The 21094-nt window shown below is 38.4% G+C and overlaps 2 protein-coding genes across 4 annotated transcripts in view; both read left to right on the plus strand.

Moving 5' to 3' along the window:
• pals1b (protein associated with LIN7 1, MAGUK p55 family member b) overlaps positions 1-21094 on the plus strand; it is a 52856-nt gene that overhangs the window by 26716 nt on the left and 5046 nt on the right. For all 3 annotated transcript variants that reach the window (XM_067418218.1, XM_067418217.1, XM_067418219.1), the window contains 2 exons: positions 562-729; positions 1997-2199. In XM_067418218.1, the coding sequence (XP_067274319.1) occupies positions 562-729; positions 1997-2199 (371 nt within the window). The remainder of the gene's footprint in view (positions 1-561; positions 730-1996; positions 2200-21094) is intronic.
• On the plus strand, positions 3093-16158 carry LOC137041664 (proteoglycan 4-like). The gene is made up of 4 exons (XM_067418207.1): positions 3093-3328; positions 6683-7276; positions 9645-10046; positions 13594-16158. The coding sequence occupies exons 1-4, from the start codon at positions 3174-3176 to the stop codon at positions 15890-15892; spliced, it is 3450 nt and encodes a 1149-aa protein (XP_067274308.1). The 5' UTR covers positions 3093-3173; the 3' UTR covers positions 15893-16158.

Here is a 21094-nt window from a genome sequence, read left to right on the forward strand (position 1 = left end):
TTGAACATACTGTTATAATGTACTCGCTGTGTGAGTTTCTTTCTTCTGCTGAACACAAAAGAAGATATTGGAAATCAAATACTTGAAGGACCCCATTGACATCCATAGTATTTTATTTCCTACTATGACTGTCAATGGGGTCCATCAACTGTTTGATTTCCAACACTCTTCAAAATATCTTATTTTGTGTTTAGCAGAAGAAAGAAAGTCACACAGGTTTGGAACAACTTGAGCGTGAGTTAAGGAGGGCAAAATGTATATTTTTGGGTGAACTGTCCCTTTAATTGAGGGGGTAATTAAAATTGATAATTAAAACTGTTCAACTGTTTTAATTATCCTTGTTTTTAATTTTTAATTCGTACACATGATATTCTTTTTTCTCATGCATATGTTACCACTATTTGAATGAATTTATATGTAAAGCACTTTGAATTGCCATTGGGTATAAAATGTGCTATACACACAAACTTGCCTTGCCTTTAAGTCCTGATAATCTTGATCTGATTTCAATAGCCCTAGTCTAGACTAATGACATCTAAATTGTGCAAAATCATTGTTCAGAGCATTACAGTGATGATATCCTGACCTATGAAGAGGTGGCGCTGTACCATCAGCCGCCCAACCGCAAGCGTCCCGTCGCCCTGGTTGGTCCACCAAACAGCGGCCATGATGAACTGAGACAGAGGCTGCTGTCTGTAGAGCCTGCCCGCTTCACCGGCGCTGTTCCACGTAAGACTGTGCTTTTCTACAACTTTGCCATAAAGTTATTTCACATTACATTCAACCAGAATGGCTCACTTCAAAACCTAGTGAATTACATAAGCAGCATCTATAATAAAATGTACTTTGTAAGGTTTACACACACTTTAAATGTGTTTTAAATGTTTGAAAGAAGTCTCTTCTGCTCACCAAGGCTGAATGTAAAATACAGTAATGTTGTGAAATATTACTACAATTTAAAATAACGGTTCTCTATGTGAATATATAGTAAAGTGTAATTTGTTCCTGTGATCAAAGCTGAATTTATCATCATTACTCCAGTCTTCAGTGTCATATGATCCTTTACTAATCATTCTGATTTGATGATTTATTGCATTATGTGATTATTATGGATGTTGAAAATAGTTTTTGATGCTTGTTGAAATGTGATATGCCACCATTTTTTACAAGTTTGGGGTAATTGGCCATGTGTCTGTTAAAAGCTATTATATATATATAAGATAATTTTTAAATTAATTCAAGTGACAGTAAGGACATTTATAATGATTATATAAATATAAATAAAATATTTCTATTTCAGATAAATACTGTTCTTTTGATCTTTCTATTCATCAAAGAATCCTGAAAAAAAAAAATCACAGTTTCCACAGTAAATATGAGGCTGCACAACTGTTGTCATCATAAACGTTTCTTGAGCATCAAATCCTCATATTAGAATGATTTCTGAAAGATCACGTGACACTGAAGACTGGTGCAATTGTGCTGAAAATTCAGCCCTGATCATCTAAATAAACTATATTTTAATATATATATTCACATTAAAAATGTTATTTTAGATTGTAATACTTCGCAACATTACTGTATTTTACATCAAATAAATACAGCCTTGGTGAGCAGGAGAGACTTCTTTCAAACATTATAAAAATATTATTTATTCCAAACGTTGTAAGTATGCAAATAATTCTGCAAAAAATATGGGCAGTTTTCTAACCAATACTATAATTAAGAACAACATACAACCATGAATTAACGGGATAGTTAACCCAAAAATGAAAATTGTCATTTAATCTTGCTCAGGTTGTTTCTAAACCAATGCGAGCTGAAAAATATTTTAAAGAATATTGGAAATCAGGAATTCAATATTGATCTAGAATCAGAATTAAAAATTGTAGGTGTACTATCTCTTTAATTAAGTTATATAATGCATTTATTTATATTGTTTTGTTCATGCATAGCCAATCTATTGTAGTTATATGTGATTTTGCACACGTTCCAGACACCACACGAAACCCCCGCACGCATGAGCTCAACGGAAGAGAGTATAACTTTGTATCACGACAGAGCTTTGAATCGGAATTGGCTGCAGGAAAATTCATCGAGTCAGGCGAGTTTGAACAGAACCTGTACGGCACAAATACGGATTCAGTCAGACGGGTTGTCAACTCAGGAAAAATCTGCCTGTTGTGTCTGCAGCCCAAGGTAAGACACACTGAGTAAGGATTACATGTATTATCAAATATAAGATGCATGGAATTGGTCAGTCAAGTAATAATAAATAATGGACATATTTTAAAATATAATTTATTCCTGTGATCAAAGCTGAATTTTCAGCATCATTTCTCCAGTCTTCAGTGTCACATGATCCTTCACTAATCGTTTATTATCAATGTTGGATTCATTGATGAATAAAAAGTAAAAAATAAGCTGTATTATTTATTCAAAATAGAGATATTTTCTTAAAATATACATTTTTGCCATCACTTTTTATCTGACATCCTTGCTGGTATTAATTTCTTTCAACAAAAAATAAAAGAAAAAAATTGACTGACCCAAACTTTTAAATGGTTCTGTATATTTTTATAAAAGATTTATATTATAAATATATGCTGTTCTTTTTTTCTTTTCTTTTTTGGCTTTTTATTCATATATATATATATATATATATATATATATATATATATATATATATATATATATATATATATATATATATAATCTCATTTCATCAATTTATTTGATATGCACCATTATAACAATACATATTAAAGAGAATAAAGAGCCATCTTTATTTATTTTATTAATTTATTTATATATTTTAGGAATTCGTTTTTTATAATAGTTTATTTTATAATTGTTTAGACCGCATAAACAAGACTGCAATAAAATAATAAATCTTTACTTGGAAAAATATAAATCTTGGGTGTTGGATCTTAAAAAAAAGTTCTAAAATAAATAATGCTTTTTTCACGGCGCATAACTGATGATCTCAGCCTTTCGTTGGCACGTCACTCAAGATTGTCTTCCAATCAGACACTCCAATAATCGATACGCAGTGGTTGGGGGCGGGGCGTACGCAGAAACTGCACTGAGTCTGCGCGCGCGTTCTGCAGCGTCCGAGCCCGGTCTGAGGAGGCAGCGTCCTGATTCCTCCGCCTTTTTTTCCCCTGCTCGAAATGGCATCGCCGGAGGATGTCGGAGCAAAAAGGCAAATGTTTTATGAAATCGAGTGTGTGATAGAAGATTGCGACACTGAAGTAGGATACAAGCCTCTGTCAGACAGCGATGAGCTCGACGATTCGGCTGAGGAGGAGGAACCGCGGGAAGAAGAGTAAGTATTACGTCACGTGTAGGGTTTTTACCTGTTGTTTGGTAGAAAATGTGTTTTATTGCTTACTACAGAATACAGTTTTTGGGCTAGAAAGAAAAAAACAGTGCTTGAAAGACATCAAAGTATAAAATCACAGTGTGAAGAATAGTGATAAAGACCCATAAACTTAACTAACTACACTATATATATATATATATGTAAATTAATTAATGTATTAAATATTTAGAACTTTAGGTTCAATATATATGCATATATATTGAACCTAAAGTTCTAAATTATTAATACATTAATTTATTGCTACATTATAACTGTCTGCCTTTTCTGGGAAATGGGCCAAATCTAAATTAAATCTTATTGCATTCAGGGGCATGTCCATATTTTTGTCCAATCAAATTCTCTCTAGAATAAAAATGGCCAGTTTTGAAGCTATATAGAGAAAATTGTGCTTGAAAAACACCAAAGTATAAATCACAGTGTTTCTTAAGAATAGTGTTGAAGACCCCATAAATATTATATAATTATTGAATGCGTGTGTGTAAGTTCTATATTTATTTATACATTAATTTAATAATGAGGAGGCTGTCTGGGAAATGGGCCAAAATCTGAATGAAGTCATCGTGCATTCAGGGGTGTGTCCGTATTTTTGTCCAATCAAATTCTCTCTGTAATAAGAATGCCCAGTCTCCTTAATAGTCGAAAATCATTGTTCATTGCTGATATAAAATGAAGGCTAAATAACAGACTTGCCCAGTAGTTGTGTGTGCCACACCCCATAGAAAATGTAAACATATCTGGAAATCACTTGGCAGCTTTAATTTTTATATTCTTATAGTTGCAGATATGACAACCCCTGCATGGGCACAATGATCATGTGTGCCCATGCCCAAGAAGGTATAAAATATATGGAGCAAGCCGTCACTTTCTCCATTAATTATAGAGCCTTTAAAAGGGCACTGGTAAAACATTGTTGCTATGCAACAAAAAAACACGGCTAGGTTTGAATGGCAGTCAATGGGGACAGATGCTTCTTGCAGCCAGATGGTCGTTGCAGCATTGTTAACCAGCCAAACTTTGTCCCTTTGTGTGCGACTAAGCTATATTCATAATTTTACAACATTCTTGTGAGTTATTTTGTTTGTTCTAGACTCCAAATATTGCCATGTCATAAAACGTTGCCGATTGAGCAGCATTCCTTTGTTTTATGGGATTGATTGATTTTATGGGATTGTCTTGATTGATTGATAATGATTGACATGCAGAGAAGAGAACATTTCTGATTGGTTAAAAAAGGGCTTCACAATTTGGGGGCAAAAAATATTGTAATTTTTCTGATAAAAATTGTGATACGGATTTAAAAATGTTTTGTTGTTCTTGTTAGTAGGGCAGCATAACTTGGACAAAATATACTTCAAATGTGAAATTAAACCACCAGTAGGTTGCAGCAAGTCACTGTTAATGAGCGAATCATTAAATCATTCATTCAGGCGATTTGTTTAAACAGCTGATCGTTTCAGGAATTAAGCATTTTACTTTATTATTGAGTGAGTCATTGAATCATTCATTCAGGCGATTCGTTTAAACAACTGATCATTTCAGGCATAGATATCCATAATAAAGGCTAGATGTCTTACGGCGGAGTCACCATCGTCATCACCGGCGGCCATCTTGTCACAGGCAAGCTTTCTGTGGAACCTGATGTAAGGTGATTGATACGAACATAAATACTCTTATCTCGCTGAAATCTTGATGGATTTACAAATGGTTTGGTTTCTTACAAACGCTATTAACATGGCTACAAATCTGGATGCTTTAACAGGTTGAAATTGCAGCTTTTCGTTTCGATAAACGACTTAATCTTGCAGCTTGTGTAAAAAAAAACAATATTCTAGCCGCTATAACTCTGTGCCAGTACTTCACAATTATTCTGCTTGTTTCCTAAGAAACTACAGGGTCTCAGCTTTCTAAAGAGGTAAGGCGTTTGATGGTAGGCAAAATAAGGTGGGAAAAGTGATCTCTGAAGTAGGCACAGTGAAATGTGTGTGTGGGGGGGGGGGGGGATCCTAGTAAATAGCGTTTTTGAAGTTAAAATAAACTTAGTTTGCATGTTTTTTTTTTTTAAATACAAATTATTTTATTATAATGGTGATATTCTTATTATAAAGTGTATATATATATATATATATATATATATATATATATATATATATATATATATATATATATATATATATATTTGCACAGTTTTAGTAGCCTATATATTGATTTAACATAAATACCTTGTGTGTGTGTGTGTGTGTGTGTATATTCATTGCACCTATCTGTTCTGTTCAATGTTACTTTCATATTGCTTTACTTTCATAGTCCAGCGTTATAATTATTCATAAGTATGTAGTGGTATAACTACATCTCTGACGTTTATAACAAACGAAACAGTTTAAAAATCGTTTGAAATTTGAGCAAGTTATGGTTATTTAAAAGTACATGCACCATTAAAACACACTGTTACGAGTAAGCGAGCTGCCTGTGACAAGATGGCCGCCAGTTGCGGACGGCGACCTCCATCGGCCAACAGCGCACACGAGACATCTAGGCTTTATTATGGATATCTATGATTTCAGGAACGAAGCATTTTTCTTTCTTATTGAGTGAGTCATTGAATCATTTATTCAGCTGATTCGTTCAAGCGGCTGATCGTTTCAGGAACGAAGCATTTGACTCTTATTGAGTGAGTCATTGAATCATTTATTCAGCTGATTCGTTCAAGCGTCTAATCGTTTCAGGAACGAAGCATTTGACTCTTATTGAGTGAGTCATTGAATCAATTGGGTTGGAACGGCATACTTACTGTGATTGCTTAACTATGTCACATGATATAAATATAACCTAAAAGACAATACTCAATACAGGGCTTTTTTAACTGCATTTTAATGGAGTAAATCACACAGTGATAATGTGTTCTCTTAAGTGTGTAAACCGAAAAGGCTATATCTCACTTTGCCATTTGATAATCACACATTTGCCGTTTTATTTAGATGAATTGTGCTGCTGTAGAGACAGGTGTGGTGGTCCATTAGCGATCGTTTATGTGTGGTATTCCTAACAATCGCTGTTAGCACCTTTAAAATCCTTATAACGGTTTGCAAAAAATGTAAGATGAAGTTTGAATAGCATCTGAATGTTAAGCAATGGTTTTAAATAGCATTATGAAAAGTTGTTGAGAAAAGAATCGCAAAACAGTCTTGCAAGCACTGCTTTCTGTTGTCTAAAGTGCAATTAAGCACAACAAACCTCTATAACTAATAATTTGTAATCACTTAGTGCATGCATATTAAGTGTATTCATTATATGTTACAGTATTGATTCTTCTGAAGAATGGGAGCCTCTCGGGCGTTCAAAACTAAAGAGGAACGCATCCTCCTCGCCTTCATCATCCTTGCCACGGCGAAGAGGACGACCGCCTAAAAGTGCTTTGAGTCCATCCTCAACGGCACCAGTGATGGGCAGCACACCTAAAACCACACCATCTTTCTCTTTACCCCGACGGAGAGGCAGACCCCCGAAAGAGAAAGCTCAAATCAAGTTCTTTCCTAAACCCTCCTCGTACGCCACAATAGTCCCTAAACCCCCACCTTTTGCCACGCTGATCCCCAATTCTGCATCCGGGATTAAATTTGACCCTAACTCTGCACCCACGTTTACACTTGGCTCTAATTTCACTCCTATAAACCTTTCCAGTCCCACATCCTCCATTAAACTGAGCCCTAATTCTACACCCATACTCATCCCGAATGCCACATCCACTTTCAAACTCAGCCCGAACTCCACATCCGCTTCGAATCCGGCACCGATTGCCGCACTCATCTGTTCACCGACACCAACGGGGCTGCTGTTAAACGGTGACACCAACGAGATCAAGATAGTGAAGGAAGAGGAACCATGGGAAGAAAAGTGAGTAGACGTAGATAGAAATGTTTTTTTTTTTTTTTATAGGTGGATTGTATGGAAGCTCAGACTGATCTCATGAAATGGCTTATGTATGATACGCAAATTCGTATGCCATTTTGGCGTGCTATCAAGATGCATAATCGCTTTTTTAGCGTGTTTATCAACACAGTTTCATTCTATCCCCTTACACTGCCCCTACCCCTAAACCTACCCATCACACACACACACACACACACACACACACACACACACACACACACTGCCCCTACCCCTAAACCTACCCATCACACACACACACACACACACACACACACACACACACTGCCCCTACCCCTAAACCTACCCATCACACACACACACACACACACACACACACACACACACACACACACACACTGCCCCTACCCCTAAACCTACCCATCACACACACACACTGCCCCTACCCCTAAACCTACCCATCACACACACACACTGCCCCTACCCCTAAACCTACCCATCACACACACACACTGCCCCTACCCCTAAACCTACCCATCACACACACACACTGCCCCTACCCCTAAACCTACCCATCACACACACACACTGCCCCTACCCCTAAACCTACCCATCACACACACACACTGCCCCTAAACCTACCCATCACTCACACACACTGCCCCTACCCCTAAACCTACCCATCACTCACACACACACTGCCCCTACCCCTAAACCTACCCATCACACACTGCCCCTAAACCTACCCATCACACACACACACTGCCCCTACCCCTAAACCTACCCATCACACACACACACTGCCCCTACCCCTAAACCTACCCATCACACACTGCCCCTAAACCTACCCATCACTCACACACACACTGGCCCTAGCCCTAAACCTACCCATCACACACACACACACACACACACACACACACTAACCCTAAACCTACCCATCACTCACACACACACTGCCCCTACCCCTAAACCTACCCATCACACACACCCACTGCCCCTAAACCTACCCATCACTCACACACACACTGGCCCTAGCCCTAAACCTACCCATCACACGCACACACACACACACACTAACCCTAAACCTACCCATCACTCACACACACACACTGCCCCTACCCCTAAACCTACCCATCACACACACACACTGCCCCTAAACCTACCCATCACTCACACACACACTTCCCCTAGCCCTAAACCTACCCATCACACACACACACACACTAACCTTAAACCTACCCATCACACACACACACGCACACTCTGCCCCTGCCCCTAAACCTACCCATCACAGGAAACATTCTGCATTTTTACATTTTCAAAAAAAGATAATTTAGTACAGATAACACACCACTTGGGTTTAGAAAGTGCCATGTATGTGTATGCAAAGTCATGATGTCATGTTGGGAAGCTTGTTTCTGCCACAAAAAAATAAATAAATAAAAGAGGTAATTGAGACTAGGGGTGTGCATGAAAAGTCAAATATTTGATCTGTAATTAATATTTGAAAAATAAAAGTACCAGTCAAATTGTACTATGTTGCTTTGCTGGCTGTAAATGCAGTGAATCCATGATAAATCCCTCTAAAACTCAGTTATAACTAAATCCACTGTGTGGCGCTCTGGAGCATGTTAAGTTTATTGTATTTGATCACATAATGATGCCTGCCTCGCGATGTTTGGAATTACTACAAAATGGAGTTTCTTTTAATCAAATTAATAAAAAAGATGGATAATCATTTTAAATATGGATATTGACTTCAAAATCAGAGCAACAATCACAGCCATTATAAAGCTTGGGAGTAATAGGACATTTTTTAATATAACTCAGATTGTATTCGTCTGAAAGAAGAATGTCATATACATCTAGGATGAGTTGAGGGTGAAAAAATCATAGGCTAATTTTCATTTTTGGGTGAACTAACCCTTTAAAACGGTTGTCTTTGTGTCTCTGCAACGTCTGTCAGCGGAGCACTTTTCTCACCTGAGAATAATAACCCCAATAAATCCACATGATGATATTTGTTTTTCTCAACATCAAAATGTGAAACTATTACATGATAATAGGGCTGGACGATATGACCAAATTTACAGTGGAGGATTTAATGTAAATGTAGCAGTGGCATATTCAATGCTAATTTCATCCTCACTTTATGGTGATATTGCGAGACCGCCTTTCACTTGACGAGCAATCTCGTCACACCCTTCGAGAACAGTAAATGTTAATATTTCACATGATTTTTTACCAAAAATTGCAGCCTTGGTGAGCATGAGCTCCAAACTTTTGAGTGTATATAACTACAAGTATATTGTTATTGTGCTGTTTTGTGATTTTATGCATGCATATGAAGTGTGTTTGGTTTCTGTTGCAGTGTGGAAGCTTCTGAAGAAGATTTGTCAGTTCCCCTGGAAGAAAGCCTAGATGGTTCAGAATCACCGAATGCAAAGAGGCAGCGGCTCTCATCCACATTCCCTCCAGCAGTCATGCCACAAACCTTAATGCACACCCAAAAAACTACCCCTAGTCCTCTGCCTGAACTTGCACCCATAGCCACTTCTGATTATGCACCCACCACTAAACTCAGCTTTCAACCCATTCCCACAACCTCTGATGAACCATTGATACCCGCCACTGAACACACACACACCACAAAACCTGATCCCAACCCTAATCCTGCACATATCCGGCCTCAGGTCGACATCGACATCGACCTTGATGGTGACAGCGATGAGATCAGTGATCCGGGAAGAGAAGAGGAACTGTGGGAAGACGAGTAAGTAAGAAAGTTTTGCATTTATTGTCGTTTTTTGTAACCCTCGTGACTTTCCAAAATTGGATGGTAGGTATTCTTCTGGCTCAGCAGAATGTCATGAACACAGAATATCTTTTTGCATTTAAAAAGGTCTCTAGATACGTTTTTGTACCTCTGAATAAAACGGAGGTGTTTTTTTTCCCCTTCAACAATGAGTTTCATATTCTCTCTTTATAAGCTGGATGTGTCAAGTATGATACTTTACACAAAAAATAATTTTAACTTTCTCGATTTTGTCAATAAACTTCAATTTAAAACTTTTTTGGGACTTATTTCACAGGGCTCGACATTAAGCCTTGTCAAGTGCTTGTTTTTTGAGATTTTTTTGGTTATAAATATAATTTATTCTGAAACAATATTCTCATCAGTGTCCTTTCAGCTTTTACGTACTTTAAATCTGCAGATTTTTTTATATTTACCTCAGGGTGTGCATCATCTTTCATGTCAAATTCTTACATTTGATCAATAAATTAAATTATAAGACAATATACTGTGAGGCTATTACCAATCAAATAAAATGATTTACACTGCAAGATTACCATTGCAATATTGTAATGTTATGAGCTTCGTGTTTTTAAATGTTTTAAGAAATGTTGGGGAAAAAATGCTCTATTACTTTTAAACATGAAACTACACCACCAGTAGGTCATTTAATGAGTGAGTCACGAAGGCATTCATTCATTCATGTGTCTTAAATATAAGCGACTTAATATTAACTACTTGTTTATTGAACTATAAAATCAATGTAACATTTGCAGTCCTGTAATATTCAGCAAAATCGCTCCCTTGGTCATGCCTTAAAGCTCCACAGTGTGATGTTTTCCCCCATCTAGCGGTGTAAAGGTATATGACCATCCAGAGAATATTAGTTTCTGTTCCACTCAATTCTGATTTCGTTTTAACTCCTACGGTGGCCGATTTAGTCCAAGATTAACATGGCAATCCCCCTCTTCACATTCGACACGGTGCCATCGAGTGATAAAACGCGAAAGGCGAAGCTTGAATTTACGGGTATGTCCCTCTTTGGCTAATGTACTTTCAAGATGGAGGGGCAACATGGCGATCGGCATTCGAACCCCTCACCCGTATGTGTTTTCAATGGCATATTATAAACTTACGAGAATACTTTATTACGAGAAAGAAGTAAATATACATTAATGAGCACATATATTTTTGAAAGAACTAAGTGTTTTTAGCTAAGAATAAACTAAAAAAGTTACACAGTGTAGCTTTAACTATATTATGCTATAAATAAAAAAACTCTTTGAATCTTTACCTTAGAATGTTTCTGTGAATTTCTTAATGCTCATTTGTTATGATTTCTATAGGGATGTCCTTAACAATTAGTTTGCTAATCCAGTAATCGGTTGAGTATTTTGACAGTTAATACGACTTTTTTTGTGGAACTATGAAAACCTAAGGCTTTAAAATGACTTAAAATGCACATATATAATAACAATGAGGCAATAATATTTGGTTCAAATAAAGTTTCTAAATCAAGTAATCACGGTTTTATAAACAACACTGTTAAAATGCATAGTGTATATAATATAAACAATCATCTTATGTATTATATGCCTGTAGAGTGTGCCAGTGTCGTGGTGTTGCACTTTACAGCAGATTAGGGATGGCTCGATACCACAATTTTGGCTTCGGTACGGTACCACAATCTAATACCGAAGTACCGATATTAAATCGATACCACAAGGTCTGATATTAGCGCGGGTATATTGCACGCGAATGAGAACAATTATGCAAGTTTTGAGTTTATAAAGTGGGAAATTACCACAAATGTTTATTAGTAAATTAATCAGCAAAGCTTATCACATCAAATCAGTCATTTGAAAACTTTCTTGTGAGAAATAATTTCAGCAAAAATCTCTCAAAATTAGCAAATTGCTTCTGGTTTCAAAAGACATCGCACTACACTAAAGCAATCTGCATAATCCGATTCAACATTTCACGCTCGTCTTGGGATGGATAACGGAAATCATTTGAACACGCAAGAGATTTTATAGCATTTCGTAATAACAGTTACAGGAGATATGAGCTCATACGACACACACACACACACACACGCACACACGCCTGTCACTTAGTCACGCTCGCACATTACACATTAAGTTTCCTTAAACAGTCAAATGCACAGAATTATGTACAAATGTCCGTCTTTAGTGAGTATTCACATAAACACAGGCGGTTGTGTCTAACGCGAATGTAAACAGTGCAATAGTGTGCGTGCAAATATAATGAGATCTAAATGTCATTGGTTGAAACGAACGCTGGAGATTGTGATATTTGATCTTATGTTAGGCTGTGTGTGTGCGTTGATCAGTGTTAAAAAAACAAAAATGTCTAAATGAGATGGTTTGAATGATCCACTGACCTGTCGATCTCTTCAGAAGTCTTAAAGTCAGGATAGTGACAGATGCTTCTTGGCTAGGTTTGATGGTTCTTCATCAGTTTTATAAGCAAAGTCATTACAAATGTCACTTCTACTCCTCTCTTTATTCATTCGTTTTGGGCATCTTGAGTGAGATTCAACTGCTTTATCCATTTTGCCCGTCTATGTTGTTGTCACATTTGCCGGTTGTTTCGGGTCAGTTGGGGTAGCGCGCTGCCATCTAGCGGTGAACTTCGGAAAAGCAGCATATACCGAAATGTGCCAAATCATGATATCGTACCGTTTTAAATAAAATATATACCGGTATTTTTCCAGTACCGGTATATCGCGCATCCCTACAGCAGATTAAATCCTTGTTTAATATTGGCCTAATTCAAACCTTTAGTTAATCTTTAATATTTGTCCACTTTACAATAGAAATGCTACCGCCACTGTAATTTCCTGAACAGTAACGCATGGCCATGCAAACTTAGAGCAAGGGTTTAAACGTTTATTTTGAATTTGCCATGAACAGTTTGCATATTTATAAACACATTGATGTATTCTTCTGTGTTGGTGTATGTTTATTGATGATTTACCTTACAAATCTGATGAAATGGCACACATTGCGTTCCCAAATGAACTTTAAAAGCAACCCAGACTCTCAGCATATTCACACTTCACACAAGTAAATACTAACAGTTCATGTGGAGCAGCATTTACTGTGAACGGAGCTGCTCTGAGACATACTAACCTACACGTGTAAATAATTAAACATAATACGCAGGGCATATATTTATTTAATTGAATCACAGTCTTAGCGCATTCACAATAGCACTGTACTGTGGTTTTAAATGGATTTAATACAACATGCAGCCTTAGAAAATGCTCTTAAAATGCGGTTAATGGATTCTCGTCTATGGAGTGCAATTTTTGGTATTTTGCTAGTTCCTTGACACAGGGAAATTGCAATCTTGGATTTTTTAAAATCCAAGCAGACAAGTGTTAATATCGAGCCCTGTTTCATATGTCTAGCTTTACTGCGTTAACCTTGATACTAGTTGTCTGTTGTTATTGTAACAAGTGTGTGGGTCAATGGATTCATGGATTTGTTTTGTGTTACAGTGTTGATTCTGGTGAAGATTGGAATCTTCTACTGGAAAGTTCATCTGTATTGGCTCAATCAACTCGGAGAGGCAACCCCCTTACACCTACCTCACCACGAAAGAAACTCTCTATATCCACCTTCGAACCTTCTCCTGAAGCCACACCCACCAATGAAGGCACCATTCAACCTACCCCTGAAGCCACTCCCACAACCATCCATAGTTCCACTCTTAAAGCCACACCCTCCATTAAAGCCACTCCCACAACCATCCATAATTCCACTCTTGAAGCCACACCCATCCCTAGTCCAGCACCACCCTTAACGGGACGGGTAGGCCGGCCACGTAAGCAGGTTTTAAAACCCACCCTCTCTCCTGAATCTATCCCTGAAATGGCTCCTACAACCATCTATAATCCGAAACCAACTTCTGATTTGACTCCCATAGCCATTTCTGATTCCACCCTAACATTAAGTTTGAAGCCTGCGTCTGCCAACTCTGAACCCGCATCTAGCACTAACGCTATCCCTCAACCGACTAGAGAGAGATCGAAGCCTGCCTCGTCTTTTTATTCACTGAGGCAAGCCAGAGGCAGGTTGTTTTCTGCTTTGAATTCTCCCTGGGTGAAAGTTGAAAATGGCAGTAAGCCAGAGAAGTGGCTTGACATCAATGATGAGGATGAGGAGCCGGTACTACCGAATTTCTCCCCCAAGTGTCCTCCAGGTCCACAGCTCATGACGGACTCAACATATACCCCTTTACAGTTGTTCCAATTGTTTTTCACCAGCTCTACAGTCAAGACAATCGTCAGAAACACTAATAGCAATGCAGAAAAGAGGGCAAAAGCTGGAAACAAGTTCCTCTGGGCACCTCTAACCGTAGTTGAGTTTTACTCGTATATGGCGTTAGTTGTCTACATGGGTCTAGTGAAAGCCAAATCTATTGCGGACTACTGGGCACAAAAGCAAATGTACAATTTCCCCTACCCACAATCCGTCATGTCCCGAGCAAGGTTTCAAGCCATCTCCTGGAATCTTTACCTTTGTGATCTTCAGGAAGATGAGGAGAACAACAAAAAGAAAGGCACCCCAGGTTATGACAGACTGTTTAAAATCAAACCTCTGTATACAGACATTCTTTCAGCGTGTAAGAAACACTTTCACCCCAACAGAGAGATTTCGGCAGATGAGAGAAAGGTCACTACCAAAGATGGGATTGGACTGAAGCGATGTATGAATGACAAACCAACTACATGTGGTTACAGACTCTTCATTCTCACCGATTCATCGTGTGGGTACACCTGGAATTTCTTTGTGTATGGAGGAAAGACTTCTACGTCATCGGGGAAAGGCGCCGGGTACGATTCGGTAATGAGACTACTGGATTACAAAGACCTCGGCAGAGGTTATAGGTTATACACAGACAATTTCTACACCAGCCCATCTCTTTTCTTGGGTTTGTTGCGAAACGGCATCCTGGCTTGTGGCGCTTTGCGTCACATCTCCAGTTTACCGAAAACCAACGACCTGAGCCGAAGATCTGAAAGAGGATCCATTCGCTGGTGTCGACAAGGTCCTCTTCTGTTTGTCAAATGGATGGACGCGAGAGAAGTCCTCATGTGTTCCACAATTCACAAGGCGTTCTCAGGGGATACAGTCACCAAGAATGCCAAGGGTTCCGATGGTGTGTGGAAAACGCGTCCAATCCCTGTTCCATCTGCTGTGAAGGACTACAACAAATATATGGGAGGTGTCGATCTCTCGGATTCCCTTATAGAGTATTATAATGTCCTCCACAAGGCCACGAATTGGTACAAGTCCTTCTTCTTCCATTTTCTCGACATTGCAGTGGTCAACAGTTTCATCCTTCACCAACATTTGGCGAAAGCCCAGAACAAGAGCCCTCTCGCTCCTAAATTGTTCAGGGAAACGCTTGTGTCTGAGTTGGCACGTGCTGGCAGAGGCAAGAATCCTTCTGCACCCGCTGCCAAAAATCCCTCAACATCTGCGTCCACCTCGCCGGTCGCCATAAGGAAGTCGCCACATGTGCCTTCCACCCCCATTGAATCGAACTTATACTCGTCACCCGACACTGAGACATCTCCTTCACCCTCGCCCGCACAGACGGAGCAATGCTATCCGGAGTATTTCAGTTCAGACGTTTCGCAAGGGAGTAGAGTGTGTGTCATGTGCAAACTACAAGGGCGTAAAATCAAAACTCCCATATACTGCTCCCACTGCAAGGTGCCGTTGTGCTGCGTTCAGTCACGCAACTGCTTCAAGAAATGGCACTTAGAGGGACACCCGGAAGAGTCGTAGATTTGTTGCATGTTTAGTGGTTGTTGTTTTTTTGGCCTTTAATGACCATCGTTTCATTTTGTATAAACTTGTATAGGTATGACTCGATTAAATACAACTAAAAAACAACATAGTCTATAGTTTTTCTTTGTATTTTATATGAGGTGCTTTCTTACTAAAACAGCTGCTTAACATTCCTGCTGCTGTCTCTATAATAACGTTAATCGAACTGCAAAAGCTGTGAATAACTTTTTATGTAATGTATATTTTATTTACTGTTTACTGTAATAATTCTTGACATTTATATTAGTATTATACATATATTATACCATATATACCATATAAGTGTAAGTGTTGATTTTGGTTCATGGTATTCAGCCACAATGACTTTTTTTGCAATAAGACTTAGAATAGATGTGAATATGTATTTTTATTTTTACCTTATTGGAATCGATATTAGGGATCTATTAGAATCAGAATTGAGAAGCAGAATCATTAAAATTCAAATGATACCAACCCTAGCATTTGAAGGCAAAGTGTGTCTTTTTGTACATTAAAATAACTTCTCGTTTCACAGTTCATTTTGCTCAACTAAGCTGTTTGAGCATAAACAGCATCTGCAAAGTTACGACGCTAAAAGTTCAAAGCAAAGGAAGATATTTTCTTTTACAGAAATCACTTTTTAAAGACTACAACAAACGGCTGGTAGAGACTACAAAAAGCTTCTTCACGGGTTAGTGACATCACAAACCCTATAGTTTACATAAACCCGCCACCGGGAACACAACAAAGGGTGAGATTATCATGACAGAATATGCTAATCAATGAATTGAAGATAGTTAACTTAAAAACTCATAAACTATCCATTCAGAAACGTCCTTTCTCATTCTACATGTTGTCACTTCTTGAGTCTCTCCATCATTGTCCGACTGGTTTGATCATAAAAGGCTGAACAGTTTCTGACATTTTCAGTGTGTTTGTGCGTGAGGTATTGAGAGCTGTAAGCTGTAAAAAGTTCTTGAAGCTCTGCCCTGTAAGCAGCAGCTCATTTGCATTGAAAGGGACACAAAAATGGCAAAAAATTTGTTTGCCCTCAAAAAGTGACAATTTTAACATGCTATAAAAATTATCTCTGGGGTATTTTAAGATAAAACTTCACATACAGTCTTGTTCAAAATAATAGCAGTACAATGTGACTAACCAGAATAATCAAGGTTTTTAGTATATTTTTTATTGCTATGTGGCAAACAAGTTACCAGTAGGTTCAGTAGATTCTCAGAAAACAAACAAGACCCAGCATTCATGATATGCACGCTCTTAAGGCTGTGCAATTGGGCAATTAGTTGAAAGGGGTGTGTTCAAAAAAATAGCAGTGTCTACCTTTGACTGTACAAACTCAAAACTATTTTGTACAAACATTTTTTTTTTCTGGGATTTAGCAATCCTGTGAATCACTAAACTAATATTTAGTTGTATGACCACAGTTTTTTAAAACTGCTTGACATCTGTGTGGCATGGAGTCAACCAACTTGTGGCACCTCTCAGCTGTTATTCCACTCCATGATTCTTTAACAACATTCCACAATTCATTCACATTTCTTGGTTTTGCTTCAGAAACAGCATTTTTGATATCACCCCACAAGTTCTCAATTGGATTAAGGTCTGGAGATTGGGCTGGCCACTCCATAACATTAATTTTGTTGGTTTGGAACCAAGACTTTGCCCGTTTACTAGTGTGTTTTGGGTCATTGTCTTGTTGAAACAACCATTTCAAGGGCATGTCCTCTTCAGCATAGGGCAACATGACCTCTTCAAGTATTTTAACATATGCAAACTGATCCATGATCCCTGGTATGCTATAAATAGGCCCAACACCATAGTAGGAGAAACATGCCCATATCATGATGCTTACACCTCCATGCTTCACTGTCTTCACTGTGTACTGTGGCTTGAATTCAGAGTTTGGGGGTCGTCTCACAAACTGCCTGTGGCCCTTTGACCCAAAAAGAACAATTTTACTCTCATCAGTCCACAAAATGTTCCTCCATTTCTCTTTAGGCCAGTTGATGTGTTCTTTGGCAACTTGTAACCTCTTCTGCACATGCCTTTTTTTTTAACAGAGGGACTTTGCGGGGGATTCTTGAAATTAGATTAGCTTCACACAGACGTCTTCTAACTGTCACAGTACTTACAGGTAACTCCAGACTGTCTTTGATCATCCTGGAGGTGATCATTGGCTGAGCCTTTGCCATTCTGGTTATTCTTCTATCCATTTTGATGGTTGTCTTCCGTTTTCTTCCACGTCTCTCTGGTTTTGCTCTCCATTTTAAGGCATTGGAGATCATTTTAGCTGAACAGCCTATCATTTTTTGCACCTCTTTATAGGTTTTCCCCTCTCTAATCAATTTTTTAATCAAAGTACGCTGTTCTTCTGAACAATGTCTTGAACGACCCATTTTCCTCAGCTTTCAAATGCATGTTCAACAAGTGTTGGCTTCATCCTTAAATAGGGGCCACCTGATTCACACCTGTTTCTTCACAAAATTGATGACCTCAGTGATTGAATGCCACACTGCTATTTTTTTGAACACACCCCTTTCAACTAATTCAACTAATTGCCCAATTGCACAGCCTTAAGAGCGTGCATATCATGAATGCTGGGTCTCATTTGTTTTCTGAGAATCTACTGAACCTACTGGTAACTTGTTTGCCACGTAGCAATAAAAAAATATACGAAAAACCTTGATTATTCTGGTTAGTCACATTGTACTGCTATTATTTTGAACAAGACTGTACACTGGGACCATCAGATACTTATTTTACATCTTGTAAACAGGGGCAATCAAGCACCCCTTTAATTTAAATTGAATTTTAGTCATTTAGTTGTGTTTGTAGTTTTTCTTAATTTGTTTTTGTATTTTCAGTTTTAGTTATTTAAATTTAACTAAAAGAAAGAAAGGGCTTGTCAACTAGATAAAATGTGGTTCGAGGATTTTTATATTTTGTTTCAGTTGATTGACGTGGTTTTATTTTTCTTAGTGAAGTTTTATTAACTAATTTCGGGAGGAGCACTAACAGATAATTAAACAACGGAGCCGTCAGATAAGAGGTGTATTTATACAACAGATTTACCTCTTCTTGTTGACCATTTTTATTTTAGCATCCCTCCACCACCCCATCTCCTCACTTCAATTTAATAAACTCTCATCAGATGCCACCACAATCCATAAAACATTACAGTCTAGTTATAGAGTATCCAGAGATACTCTAGGTTCGGGCAAAAATCCGAGCCCGGAGCCCTCCCCTGGACAGCACGCCAAATACGCATAATCTTTACTTTATTTAATTTGATGTAAGTGGGAACTCGTGAAGCTGTAATAAAAGTGGAAAATGTAATTTTTGCAGTTCTGTTTGATGTTAGTGACACAAAAAATGACAATTTGGCTTCAAGAAGTATCATGGCATTGTGTTTTTAACCCCAGCTCTTGTTTTGTAGGGTGATTCAGGGTGTTTGGGACACTTTTTGCCATTGAGATGACTTACAAACGTGTCCTAATCGCCCTGAATTCACCATACTTTTCCCATTTCAATTCCAAATTAGCTGTTGGTAAAGCACACATTATGACAGAATTTGTGTGTTATGACATTACTCGTACATTTTTTTTAACAGCCATTGATATTTATTGATTTTAAGTTAAAATTCAGTGCTCATGCCAAACTTAAAAAAAACTATTGCAGTTTGGTTTTATTTAATTATCAGTAAAATACTTACATTTTGGTGAAACTGTAGGAAAACCTGCCAGGTAGGTATTTTCACAACCTAGATTTACAGGTCCTTCTAAAAAAAAAAAAAAAATTAGCATATTGTGATAAAGGTCATTATTTTCCATAATGTAATGATAAAAATTAAACTTTCATATATTTTAGATTTATTGCACACCAACTGAAATATTTCAGGTCTTTTATTGTTTTAATACTGATGATTTTGGCATACAGCTCATGAAAACCCAAAATCCCTATCTCAAAAAATTAGCATATCATGAAAAGGTTCTCTAAACGAGCTATTAACCTAATCATCTGAATCAACTAATTCACTCTAAACACCTGCAAAAGATTCCTGAGGCTTTTAAAAACTCCCAGCCTGGTTCATTACTCAAAACCGCAATCATGGGTAAGACTGCCGACCTGACTGCTGTCCAGAAGGCCATCATTGACACCCTCAAGCGAGAGGGTAAGACACAGAAAGACATTTCTGAACGAATAGGCTGTTCCCAGAGCGCTGTATCAAGGCACCTCAGTGGGAAGTCTGTGGGAAGGAAAAAGTGTTGCAAAAAACGCTGCACAACGAGAAGAGGTGAGCGGACCCTGAGGAAGATTGTGGAGAAGGACCGATTCCAGACCTTGGGGGACCTGCGGAAGCAGTGGACTGAGTCTGGAGTAGAAACATCCAGAGCCACCGTGCTCAGGCGTGAGCAGGAAATGGGCTACAGGTGCCGCATTCCCCAGATCAAGACACTTTTGGGCTACAGAGAAGAAGCACTGGACTGTTGCTCAGTGGTCCAAAGTACTTTCGGATGAAAGCAAATTTTGGATGTCATTCGGAAATCAAGGTGCCGGAGTCTGGAGGAAGACTGGGGAGAAGAAAATGCCAAAATGCCTGAAGTCCAGTGTCAAGTACCCACAGTCAGTGATGGTCTGGGGTGCCATGTCAGCTGCTGGTGTTGGTCCGCTGTGTTTTATCAAGGGCAGGGTCAATGCAGCTCGCTATCAGGAGATTTTGGAGCACTTCATGCTTCCATCTGCTGAAAAGCTTTATGGAGATGAAGATTTGGTTTTTCAGCACGACCTGGCACCTGCTCACAGTGCCAAAACCACTGGTAAATGGTTTACTGACCATGGTATTACTGTGCTCAATTGGCCTGCCAACTCTCCTGACCTGAACCCCGTAGAGAATCTGTGGGATATTGTGAAGAGAAAGTTGAGAGACGCGAGACCCAACACTCTGGATGAGCTTAAGGCCGCTATCGAAGCATCCTGGGCCTCCAGAACACCTCAGCAGTGCCACAGGCTGATCGCCTCCATGCCGCACTGAAGCAGTCATTTCTGCAAAAGGTTTCCCGACCAAGTATTGAGTGCATAACTGAACATAATTATGTGAAGGTTGACTTTTTTTGTATTAAAAACACTTTTCTTTTATTGAGATAAATTTTTTGAGATAGGGAT

This window comes from Pseudorasbora parva, chromosome 15 (genome assembly GCF_024679245.1).
Source record: "Pseudorasbora parva isolate DD20220531a chromosome 15, ASM2467924v1, whole genome shotgun sequence".
Taxonomy (NCBI): Eukaryota; Metazoa; Chordata; class Actinopteri; order Cypriniformes; family Gobionidae; genus Pseudorasbora; species Pseudorasbora parva.

Bases quoted from the DNA above. Each gene is read 5' to 3' on its own strand.
- LOC137041664 (XM_067418207.1), top strand. From the start codon at position 3,174: ATGGCATCGCCGGAGGATGTCGGAGCAAAAAGGCAAATGTTTTATGAA. The intron at 3,329-6,682 runs GTAAGTATTACG...TATATGTTACAG, and splicing joins GAGGAACCGCGGGAAGAAGA to TATTGATTCTTCTGAAGAAT. The intron at 7,277-9,644 runs GTGAGTAGACGT...TTTCTGTTGCAG, and splicing joins GAGGAACCATGGGAAGAAAA to TGTGGAAGCTTCTGAAGAAG.